This window comes from Eptatretus burgeri, chromosome 1, assembly GCF_056783735.1.
Source record: "Eptatretus burgeri isolate ZD-2024b chromosome 1, Ebu_testis_v1, whole genome shotgun sequence".
NCBI lineage: Eukaryota > Metazoa > Chordata > Myxini > Myxiniformes > Myxinidae > Eptatretus > Eptatretus burgeri.
The window spans coordinates 143,489,043-143,501,414 of NC_140961.1; the positions used below are offsets into that span (position 1 = coordinate 143,489,043).

A 12,372-nucleotide genomic window follows, 5' to 3' on the forward strand; every position below is an offset into this window, starting at 1 on the left:
GGGATGAATGGGTGATGGGAAGGGTGTGAGGGTAAAGGGAAGGTGAGGAGAGGGGAGGAATATACAGAGGGTGAACAAGCTGGGATACAAGGTCAAGCACCAGTGAGGGGGTTAAATGATCAGGAAGGGGAAGCCAGGCTTGAAAGGGCAAATAAATGGAAAGATTGCTGGAGGGAGAGAGGAGAAAATACAATAACCTGGTAAGGAATGGGTAGGCTTGGGAGGGTTGCTGAGGGTAGAAAAGATCATGAGTATAGGTGGGGGATTACGTGAAGAGAAAGGGAACAGCCATCTCAAAGCCATAGAGGAAAGAACATTGAACCGACCGAGGAAGTTTATGAGAAATACAGAATTTTACTTTTAAACTATTTATCATATTGCAAAATAACTTCAATATAAACAACATAAACTAGAGGGGGAGCGCTCGGTAGAGTGCAAAACCTCCGCCGCCAATACTGCTAGGTCACTCAAGTGAACCTGATATCCTATTCATTCAATTTGACATCAACAGTGCTCACAGAGTTATAGTTTGCAACTTTCCCTTTTACTTTTAACTTTTACATACTCAATTCATTCGTCATAACTAGATTCCTTGAGACAGAAATTGATTTTACGTGGGTATATCCACCTGAAGTTCCAAAATCAGCCGCAATTATAATTTTGGCATGTTTTTTGTTGGAAGTCACTTTTAACATGGAGAAATGCAAAAAAAATAAAAAATCGAAATTTTGTTGAAAAAAAAAGTTGCAAAATTTTCTAAGTTTTTTTTTTTGGGGGGGGGGGGGGGTTGGAAATCACTTAAAACATGTAGAAATGCAAAAAAAAAAAAAATTTTCAAACAAATCGAAATTTTTTTTGAAAAAAGTTGCTAAATTTTCTGTTTTTTTTTTTTCTCTAACAAATTTATTTATTTTTTGGTTGGAAATCACTGAAAACATGTAGAAATGCAAAAACAAAAATTCAAATATTTTTTCAAAATGGCCGTCATAGCAGCCATATTGGACTTTGGACCAAGTCCAAAATCTAATGGCATGATCTTTGGACCACACCTAATACCCCCACCAAGTTTCGTCGAAATCTGTCCAGGAGTTTTTCCATAATACTGTTCACAAACAAACAAACAAGCAGTCATAGACTGGTACTTACGAAATCGTCAACTTGACCTCTGACCTTGTCAAGTAAAAGCTGTCTCTCGAGAAGGTAGCGACGCAAACCAGAAGTTTCTACGATGATTCTGTACCAAACCATCAAAAATCGTAACGTCGACCGAAGCACAAATCTCCATTTCTCCACGCAATTACTTTATATTATATTATTTTATCAAAGTCACAAAACCGTAATATTCGGCCATCCACCAACAATCTTTACATAATCCGACGAGTACCTTTATTGGGATAAAAAATGACTTTTAAACACCGTCAGCGCGCACACGGAAAACCATACGTGACTCAACGACGCGTCTGCTCGATCGCACTGCATCACGTGACGACCCGTGACGCGCGAGTGAAATGTTTTTATACAATCTTAAAACGTCTCCAAAACATCCGATTTTTACCAGAATTTCGACAACCGAGTTTTAAGCATCCTAAGCAATCGCAAAAACCGAAGACACAATTAAAATCAAAGTTAAAACGAACTCTTAACGTCGAGCGAAGCAAAAACACTCCATTTCTCCACATTAATTTACGGGATTATGTTTGACTTCACTGTGACCTTGACCTTTGACTGATTTTGACCAAAATCTAATCGGCGCTAGCCATCACCCTCCTGAATCACTTGGTATAATTTGACATTGGTAGCTTCTTCCATTCTCGAGTTATGGTGCCTACAAACAAACAAACAGAAACGGAAGTGATCAATATACTAAGATTTCGTAAGTAACAAACAGACAGGGGTGAAAACAGTAACCTCCATCCATCTTCGATGGCGGAGGTTAAAAATGCAAAAACAAAAATTCAAATATTTTTCAAAATGGCCGCCATAGCGGCCATATTGAACTTTGGACCAAGTCCAAAATCTAATGGCATGATCCTTGGACCATACCTAATCCCCCCACCAGGTTTCGTCAAAATCCGTCGAGTTTTTTCCGTAATACTGTTCACAAACAAACAAACAAACAGACAGGGGTGAAAACAGTAACCTCCGTCCATCTTAGATGGCGGAGGTTAATAATTAATTGATACACATTTATCCACTCGATTCCTTTTTCATTCATATGAAGCACAAGGCCACGGGGAAGCATCATTGGCTGAGGGTGCGGTTGTGTCTCTGCTGATTAGGGCAGGAAGTTGTAATTTGTTCAGGGTGCCGGCGATCGCTCGCCTACTCTTCACGGAGGTCAACCAACATGTGATCTTTAACGTCCACCAATGAATGGCAGCAAACGGAATACCAGTTCAACGTCCACCCGAGGGACGGCTCTCGCATTGATGAATCGCCCTGCCTGCGAAACCCCAGGATGGCAGTTTATCTCTGCGTCGGGATTCAAACCCAGGCGAGACAGCTTAGATGTGGGTGTGCACACCTCTAGGCCATTCTGTCAGCCTATTGTCCACACTGAATTTGAAATTTGAAATTGCACGACACCCGTTAATTTGAAGCTGGGTTCAATGAAAGGACAGGCATGTTCTTGGTGAAGAGGATTATATCGCCTAAAATTTCCGATTTTAGCCACACAAGTTCTACGTTCATGTTGTACTTTCTCAAGGTTTGCCGCGCCAGCCCGTCGGAACGAGCACGCTTCATCCGATGCATATACAACCTGCTGCAATCTTCGAGCCCCGCTGTGCGCTACGAGGCTGCCGGCACACTCGTCACACTGTCCAGTGCTCCCACTGCCATTAAGGTTCAGATTATACAACTCCACTGAGGCTTGTTTATTTTTCTCGTAAAGCTCTTTTTTTTGTATCAACAGTAAATATTTTTGTAACAAACTTTTTTTCGTTTTTTGCTTTTGTTTCAAAAGATGACTTATCTCGGTTTTGGTGAATTCCCGTTCCTGATCGGTCAATTACGCAATGTTCCCCAGTTTGGTGTTGCATTATCTTTGTAGCAATGGTTTTGCAGGACCAAAAGTGATCGTGAAATGAAATATTCTTCCTCTTCTTCTGCTCCTCCTCCTTCTCCTCCTCCTCCTCCTCCTCCTCCTCCTTCATCTGGTAGAATTGAATGTTAATCTGCTATCTTTCAATTATTGATGGGAAGTTTTTTCTAATGTTCTTGCACACTGTTTCTTTGTTAATAAGGTTTATTTTGCTCGCTTTCAGTAATTGTCTGGTCTCTAACCAAAGTGCGCACGTCCCATCAGGCTGCCGCCCAATGTTACATCGAGCTGATAATCAAAGAGAGTGACAACAACGTCAAACTCATTGTTCTTGATCGGCTCATTGATCTCAAGGAGCATCCAAACCATGAGAAAATCCTCCAGGTACGGGTAATTATCTTGTGTCGTCGGTGATCTGTTTTTTTTAATATTTTATTTTATTTATAAACACGACATAAAGCTCGTAGTGGGAGCTGACACACGCACACCTCACACACGTGGACATACAGCCAAATACACGAGTTATAACGTAGGACTCGAACATGTCCCTGTGCTCTAGCCACGATGCTCATGATGCTCGAAGCACTGGAAATATTTTTCTATTTTCTTTATAATATTTTTATTGTAAAGATAAACACGTTATAATATTTATAAACACGGGCCTCTAATATTTTTCTTTTGTTCTCGCAGGAACTTGTGATGGACATCCTTCGTGTGCTGAGCACACCAGATCTGGAAGTTCGACGCAAGACGTTGCAGCTGGCTTTGGACCTCGTCTCCACACGCAATGTGGAGGAGGTAAAACCCTCTGTCATGCTGTCTCCACATTTCCATGTTGCGTGCATTGGCTGTGCTTGTAAATATAACTTTCCTGGCCTGGTTATATACATATTAGTTTTGTTGGTCAAATCACTTATCGATATGAAATGTCACGGAGTACGGTGTAGTATTCCGTTCGGTGGGAAGGCACGGCAAAATTTGAGATGTATCAAATTTATTTTTTCTCTTGTTCTTCTTTTTTTAATTTTTTTTTTTTCTTAATTGTTGATCGAATAGGAAAGGAGGAAGGGAGGAAAATAAATAGCAAGTAAAATGGTTGATGTCGTCATCGTCGTCGTTGTCATCCATGCCCAATGCAGAACCTTGGTCCTGTCGAAGCGGTTTCTCGGCTGCAATTATGGACGGGTCGCCACTCCGACTCAGGAAGTCAAGGCAGGAATTTGTAATTTGTTCATAGTGCTGCTGCGCTTGTAAATTGGCAGCACTTAAAAAAAAAAAGAATACAAGTTTCCTTCCATGGAACTGCAACATACAGGAGGAGGCCATGGGGCCATCAAAACCTGCACTGGTGTTGTCAACATGTGGTTGTTGTCTGTTCTCTATCTTTTAAATGCTGAGTTTCACAAGGAAACAGCACTTACCATTTGTAAAGTCTTTGGTATGACTCGGGTGGAGTTTGAACCACCGAACTCAGACTCAGAGCGGACACTCGAACCATTTATACCACCGAGTCTTTGATACCACCCTCCCCCCCTCCCCCCCCGAGAAATTCCAGAAAATGAAACTTTTTCAAAAGACTGTCACTGAAAGGAAAAACAAAATTTAGCCTCTTCTGTCTTCCCATGTATGCTAAGAGAAAGAATGAATCGCACACGCACGACTGTTCGACGAGACTAACACAAACGCTGAGCTCGGTTCATGAAAAAAAAATTTCCGTGAATGTCGGGGTCCGGGTGTATATCATACGTACTTGCCCTCCCATGAACCTTTTTAAATTGTTCGTGAAAATGTAATCTTCATAATAAATTAATACTGTGTAGGGATGACAGGATGACCTGAAGGACGGCACGCTCGCCTCCAAGCCGTCTCACCTTTGACCCTGATCCAGCTAAAAACTGTCATCCCGGTGTTTCACAAGCAAAGGTGATTCATCGATGTGTGTGCCATCCCTCGAGTGCATGTTAAACTGGAGTCCCGTCTGCCGGCATTCGTTGGTGGACGATAAAGATCCCACGGTGTCCTTCGAGAAGAGCAGGCGAGCTATCGCCTGCACCCTGAACAAATTCCAAATTCCTCTCCTAACCAGCAGAGGGCATTACATTGGTGGCACAGCCACGCCTTCAGCCAATGATGCTACCCCACAGCTTTGTGCTGCATTGAACGAAGAAGAAGAATACTCTGCAACGATGGATGAGACTAATATCCTTCAAGATGAGTGATCCACAGAGCATATCCATCGTCTTAACAAGAATCAACAGCAGTATCTATCAAAAGTAGATTAGGGGATGAATAGGATAACAAAAACACGAGTCCAGGCGAAGATGAGCTAAATCAGGCAGAAAAAAAAAAGAGGAGGTGGCAGGCCTGAACCAATAAGGGACCAAACCTAGAAGGATCTCGTGCCGTTCTGTCAAAGCAGTTGTATGTATCTACAAGCGGTAAACGTTGGGAGTGTGGCCGAATGAATATGCTGCAGCTGACGCTTTGGAAACAAACATATTGCATCTCGAATGGCTGTATTCCAATTACTCGTTTTGCCCACAAATGTGGGTTCAGTGCTACCGGAATGGTAGAGCACTGTCCAGTGACCGGTGACCGGTGTCTGAGCAAGCTTTGTTGCATAAATGCTGGTTTCTCCCCGACCCATTTGATTTGCGGCTTGTTTGGAAGATGGCCGCTTCGGTTAAAAGCCACAACGAAGTTGTTGTTCTTTGTTCGGTTCGTGCTACCGAAAAGGAGATGTATGCTTTTTATCTCGAATGTACCAAGATCGTTTTCTACGCCAATGCACGCTAATTGTTTTTTTTTTTTTTGTCTGATGACAGCTGGTTGTGGTTTTGAAGAAAGAGGTGATCAAGACGAATAACGTGACGGACCACGAAGACACGGACAAGTACCGACAACTCCTTGTGCGTACACTCCATTCGTGCAGTGTCCGTTTTCCAGACATCGCGGCAAGCATCATTCCGGTGGTGAGTCCAGAATGGCTTGCACAAAGGGGTGGAAAGTCTTCCTGTTTGAGGAGCTTGACGCATTGCAAGTTTGATTGGATTTGTCGTCGTCAGCTGCTCGAATGGATCATTTTGCGTTTTTTATTTATTTATTTATTTTTTTCTCAATATTGAGCTTTAACCTGGAGAGGATTTTCTTTGTGTGACGTCACCGTGAAGCATAATCGGGTAATTATTGGATCAAATCGTTCATTGTGATGCAAGCAAAGCATTTTGTGAATGTCCGACAGCTGATGGAGTTTTTGAGCGACTCCAATGAAGCAGCAGCCGCAGACGTGCTGGTGTTTGTACGTGAGGCCATTCAGCGTTTCGACCATTTACGTCCTCTCGTCATCGAGACGTTGTTGGAGGTTTTTCACTCCATCAAGGGTGTCAAGTGAGTGAAAGTTTCGTAAAATGGTCTTTGGTACTCTCGATTGTCTGAAGATTTGACCTGGGTGCTCCCTAAAGGATTCTAAAAAAAAAAAAGAAGTCCCTTTAAACGAGTTCAATCATCTGGGAAACTTTAAAAGCCACGTTTGCCATTGCCTTTAAAATTCCGAACTTTGACCACCCCCCCCCCCTGCCGAGCACATTGAGTTGAACGATTTCCAAATATGGGCATAAAAAGAAAGCAAATCTTTCCTTTTCCTGCCAGAGTAAATGTGCTCCTGTTTGCTCCTCCGATCAGAATCCAGCGAGGTGCATTGTGGATTCTCGGCGAGTATTGTTCTTCCCAAGAGGATATCCAGAGCGTGATGACAGAAATCCGCCGATCTCTCGGCGAGGTATGTCGGTGAACTCTCTTCCGATTGCCGAATGCATTGACGGGGGGGGGGGGAGGGGGGAATACTTTGTTTTGAAGGGTTGAAAATTAAAAATCATTTAACGCTTTCTGGAAAACGTACTACAGTTTAAAGAACAGAGTTTGAATCCTAAGTGGTGGTGTTTGCATATTTGAATGAGGCCTTGTTAGCAAGGAAGGAAATTTTAAAAAGCAATTCGAGCAGGTTTCATCTCATTAGTTAAAAAAAAAAAAAAATAAAAAGAAGTAGAGTGGTAGTTTTCTGAAGGCCATCTTGTAATGAGCAAACTTTTGTAGCACAGAGGACAGCAGCACATGTACAGTAGAGAGGCTGTTCTCGTTACTTTAATCATGGCTTGGCATGCCCTGCGGTCTCTGCTTTATGGCCACATTTAGATCCCGATAGTGGAGACCGAGCTGAAGAAGGCAGCGGGTGAATTGAAGCCCGAGGAGGAAATAATGTTGACCCCGGCACCGAAGCTGGTGACGGAGATGGGAACGTATGTGACTCAGAGCGCGCTCAGCAGCACACATCTGGTCAAGAAGGAAGAAGAAAGGTGGGTGGCTTGCAAACACTGTGGTTGAGTCTTTTTGTTAAAAAAAAAAATTTTTCCTGCTGGTTTGCTCAGCACATGTTGCATCCCTGTTAACTAGGCCACCTCTACGAGCTTTCTTGCTCGACGGTGACTTCTTTGTCGGGGCTTCTCTTGCCACCACACTGACGAAGCTCGCTCTGCGTTACATCACTTTGGTGGACAGCGATCACAAGAAGAATGTAAGTGCTTGCCTTCCTGGAAATACCAATCTGGTGCAATGTAGCTAATTTTTCGGTGAAGATAATGAATGATTGTAGTCCATCAAAGGCAATAATGAGTCCAAATATGTTAGTGTCGTATAAACGGGGCTGATAGGTTGTTGCTGAGTTGGCCGACTTGCCTTTGAGCTCCCTTGTATGTATTTAATTCCTGACCTGATGATAAACTGTCACCCTGGCGCTTTGCTGGCAAAGGATTGTATCGATGAGTGCTGCGTCCATTTCAGGGGCATTTAGCCAGGTGGCCTGTGCACTTGCACTTACTGGTGGATGCTATGTTTCGCAAGTGTGCTGACACCTTCGTCACATTGCTGCCCTAATCTATCGCTTGCAACTTTTGAGAAGGTCACTACTGGATTGGTATACAGGTTTGACTATCACGTCCACCTAACCAGATAAATGTGCAGTGATTGGACCTGAGGACCAAGTTGGAACATTTCACTTCTCAAGTGAGATCCGATTTAGTTAGGGCAGGAAGTTGTCATTTGCCCAGGGTGCCGGTGATAGCTCGCATACTCTTCGCGAGGGATCACCGTGGGATCTTTAACATCCACCAACTAATGCCGGCAGATTGGATGCCCAATTTACTGTCCATCCGAGGGACGGCACACACATTTACGATGATGAATCGCCCTTCTCAAGCGAGAAGGCTAATGAATGAATCGGTACTTCTTTCATGGTCTACAGATACAGCTCTGGTAACTCTTAATAACATTGGTCATTGGAGTAAAATGAGCACAAATATAGCTACTGCTGTTAAAGATTGAGAAATGTCTCAATTAATAAATCCTTCTGCATCAACCTCACTCCCAAATCTTCAACGTACACCTCTGCTCACTAACAGAGCACTGACTTATCCCCATGTTGAGCCATCAAGCCTCAAAGGACAATCGTATTTTTTTTTTTTTCCAATGCTGTTTTGTCTTGTGCCTGGCAGGTGTTTTTGGCAGAGGCCATGCTCATCATGTCCAGCGTGCTTCACTTGGGTCGCTCAGGACTTCCTAAGAAGGCCATTTCTGAGGACGACGTGGACAGGATTTCCGTTTGCCTCAAGGTGCTGTCTGAGCTCTTGCCGTTCCTCACCGACATCTTCAACACCGAATGCCGACACTCCCTCTCACAGATGCTGACAGCACGCCAGGAGGAAGAGAAGCGCTCGCAGAAGGTTTGCCCAAGACTGACATTTGCTTGAATTCACCAAGGGATTGACGAAATTCCACTTTTTTTTTTTTCCCCCCCTCCAATCTTCTTGGCTCTCCATCGTTTCTACGTAACATATCATGTTCGTTGGCTCGAATTAAGACGTCGTTGAAAGCATTGTTCAATGCTTAAGGTTTGGCGTGTGCTTTAATCTGGCATTCTGTGGATTCGCAGAAAAACTTGGAGAAACACGTGTCAGTTCAAGCAGATGACCCAGTTTCCTTTGACCAACTGCTGGCACGTAGTGATAACACTTCCAAGGAGGACCTGTTTCAACAGAGCCTGCTAGCTGCCGTCGGTTGCGTGCAGAAAAACGAGGCTACCGATCCATTGGCTTCCTCCAAACTGAACAAGGTGATGGAACATCTCTGATATGTCACTTTTGCCTCGTTTAGCAGTTGTTCCTTGAAGTTCAATTTGGTTGGCCTCTGATTGTTCAAATTTGATGTTTGTTTAATTGCAGGGGGGGGGGAGTTCTTGCATTATATTTATCTTAACAAGACACGATTTTCGAGATTATGTATGAATGCCAATAAGGCCTTTTGGGCATGCGCTGTGTGCATTTTCAGCGATTCGGTTCTGCTCTCCGGACAATGCCGTTACGAGTGCAAAATCTGTTATTTGCAAATAGTCTTTGCCTTTCATGGAATTTTAACCGTTCAAACGAAAGAGTGGCTGGTTAAATTTGCAGACTGGTTAATCATATCATCATTGTTCTGTTCCTGAATGCAAATCGGACTCTTAGAAATACATAAAATATCCCTGGATTAGAGGTGCGAGCTTCAACCATTTCCTGTTGGTACAAGCGAGCGGCGGCAGTGGATAGAACACACACACACACACACACACACGTTTCTCCTCATAGTCCACTCGCTGGCAGGGCTGATCGGGGAAGTCAGGTACAACGAGCCCGTCCACAGGCCTTGCACGGGCCCACATCGTTGGGAGTTTTCGCAGAATGGGCTGCAAGAGATCAAGTTTTTTTGGGCGAGTTGATCAGAAAGCTATCGAAATCTTTCATTGTGCACAGGCAAACGCACCCCTCTCTCACGGGTACTCTTCCAAATATTTTTGGCTTATTTTTGAAGCTTCGTGAGCCGTTTTAGGTAATAACCCTTATCTGGCATGCACGATATACATTCCCTCCTCCAACGACTGTTGTGGCTATGGGTTTTTCAGGGAGGTTTAGCAATTGGTTCACTTCTGTCTGTCCGTCTGTCCACAAACGTAAGTTTATGATCGAGCAACAACTTGATTTCATTTTGATGTGATATTATGAACACGAATCGGAACATGAATCGGAAAACAAACCTGCAGTTTAACAGTACTTTGGCTTTGAATATTTCCCAATCGTACATGCACAGAGAGGAGTGGGATAATCGTTTTTACTCTGTCTACCTGTTTGGCTAGGTTACGAGAACAAGCCAATTTAAATTCTAGTTCACGTCCATATCCTGATCCAGCCCATCAGTGGGATACAAAACGTGAGCTGTTCCACCTGGCAGAGGCGTATGCGCTCCACCGAGTGCCCTTCTACTTTGTGTTGATGAATGTGCTTCTGCTTCTTCTTTCGGATGCGCCACAATGGCTGTGGGTCGCATCATTTTCTGAGCGGCGCAGCTGTGCGGCTGATGCAGTGTAGGTTAAAGCAGGAATTTTGAATTTGTTCAGGGTGCCGGCGATAATTCACTGACTCTTCACGAAGGACACAGTGCGATCTCTAACTGTTACACCAACTAATGATGGCAGACGGGACGTCCAGTTTAACGTCCATCCTCGGCACGGTACGCACATTGATGCCTCGCCCTGCATGAGAAACACCAGGATGACATTTTATAGCTGGGTCGATATTGGTACCCAGGCTAGACATTTCAGAAGCGAGTGTCGTGGTGTGCTTGAGGTCACAAAGGTAAGTCAGAGTCTCGAGATTTTGACGTGAATTAATCTTTTCTTTTCTTTTTGATGCGTTTGTGTTTATTGAATATCCTTTGCATTCAACACATGCATTTAAAAAAATGGTCCAATGAACATGTATCAATTTTTTTTTTAAAAAAAACAAGACTCTTCAGTACCTTGGTATACCTTGGTGGTGGTACAGATCTTCACCTACCTGCTTGCTGATAACCTGGTGGGCTGGTGTTTTTTGCAGCCATGTTTTGTCCTCGAGTAATACAGGCTGTTCCAAAAAGACCTGGACAACTTTGGTTGTTAATATATTTAGTACCACAAATGATACGCCGATGCCCTTTGGTTTATGTGATACAGAAACTCATAATGTTTTCTTTATTTTCAGGTCTGGTGGTTCAATGTAAAAGAAAATGGTAACTCCACAGGTGCTCAACTCGTCGAATGGTTCATCGAGATGAGATCCGAAACGCAAGTTCAGTGTAATTTTCGTACAAGGTATGGAAAGAATCTGCCATCATGGACTAGTTTCAAGGTGGTATAAGAGGTTTTTAAGGAGACTGGAAGTTTTCAGGAACAGAAAAGTACCGGTCGACCAAGCACAAGTGCAGCAGACTTTGAAAGAGTGCGTGAGGGAATCATTTCAACAAAGTCCCAGAAAATCAATCCGTTGCTCATCCAGAGAACTGGGACTACCAACCACCATTGTACAGAGGATTTTGCATAAAAGACTGAAGCTTTATGCTTATAAGGTGCAGATTCTGCAGGAACTCAAGCCAATGACGCATCCAAACGCAAGGCATTTGCCTTGGAAATGCTCAGTCGCATAGAGGATGACGAAGATTACCTGAAAAAGGTCATGTTCACAGACGAAGCTTGCTTTCGTGTATCAAGGAAGGTTAACCAGCACAATGTGAGGATCTGGAACTCTGAAAACCCTCACATGGTCATTGAACACATACACGACAGTCCAATGGTCAATGTGTGGTGTGGCCTTCTCCATGACCGCTTGGTGGGTCAGTTTTTAAAAAAAAATTGCGGAGGATACAGTGACTTCAACAATTTACATGAACAAGTTGGAAGGATTCACCTTCCCACAGATTGAAGATCTGCAACCAGATATAATTTTTCAACAGGATGGTGCTCCCCCTCATTCAGCCTCAGTCGTTCTACCCGTCATGAATGAAAAATTTCCAGGTTGTTGGATTGTCCAAGATGGACCAACCACCTGGCCCCTACAATCACCAGACACCAGACGTAACCCTGCCTTGATTTTTTTTTTTCTTTCTTTGGGTGTTTGTCAAAGATGTCTACAACTAAACACCAAGGTAGCAAACCTGCAGGATCTTCGTTCTCAGATAACAGCTTCATGCGCATAGGTGCATGCAAACGTGCAGAGCCGAACATGACGAGAACTTATGTACCGCCTTGATGTCCTGCACACGACAAATGGAGCTCACATTGAAGTGTATTGATGGTGTGTACAAAACTTTATGAGTTACTATGTCATATAAACCAAAGGGTATTGTTGTATCATTTGTGGTTTTAAATATATTGTTGCGGATTCGCGCCCGCCGGCGTGCGAACGGCCACGTAACTCGAATCGCGCACGTCG

The 12,372-nt window shown here is 43.6% G+C and overlaps 1 protein-coding gene across 3 annotated transcripts in view; it reads left to right on the forward strand.

Annotated features, from left to right (window-relative positions):
• COPB1 (coat protein complex I subunit beta 1) overlaps positions 1-12,372 on the forward strand; it is a 60,605-nt gene that overhangs the window by 20,568 nt on the left and 27,665 nt on the right. For all 3 annotated transcript variants that reach the window (XM_085846364.1, XM_085846374.1, XM_085846358.1), the window contains exons 7-16: positions 2,708-2,845; positions 3,308-3,427; positions 3,734-3,841; positions 5,869-6,015; positions 6,285-6,430; positions 6,725-6,821; positions 7,235-7,395; positions 7,493-7,613; positions 8,590-8,817; positions 9,027-9,206. In XM_085846364.1, the coding sequence (XP_085702490.1) occupies positions 2,708-2,845; positions 3,308-3,427; positions 3,734-3,841; positions 5,869-6,015; positions 6,285-6,430; positions 6,725-6,821; positions 7,235-7,395; positions 7,493-7,613; positions 8,590-8,817; positions 9,027-9,206 (1,446 nt within the window). The remainder of the gene's footprint in view (positions 1-2,707; positions 2,846-3,307; positions 3,428-3,733; positions 3,842-5,868; positions 6,016-6,284; positions 6,431-6,724; positions 6,822-7,234; positions 7,396-7,492; positions 7,614-8,589; positions 8,818-9,026; positions 9,207-12,372) is intronic.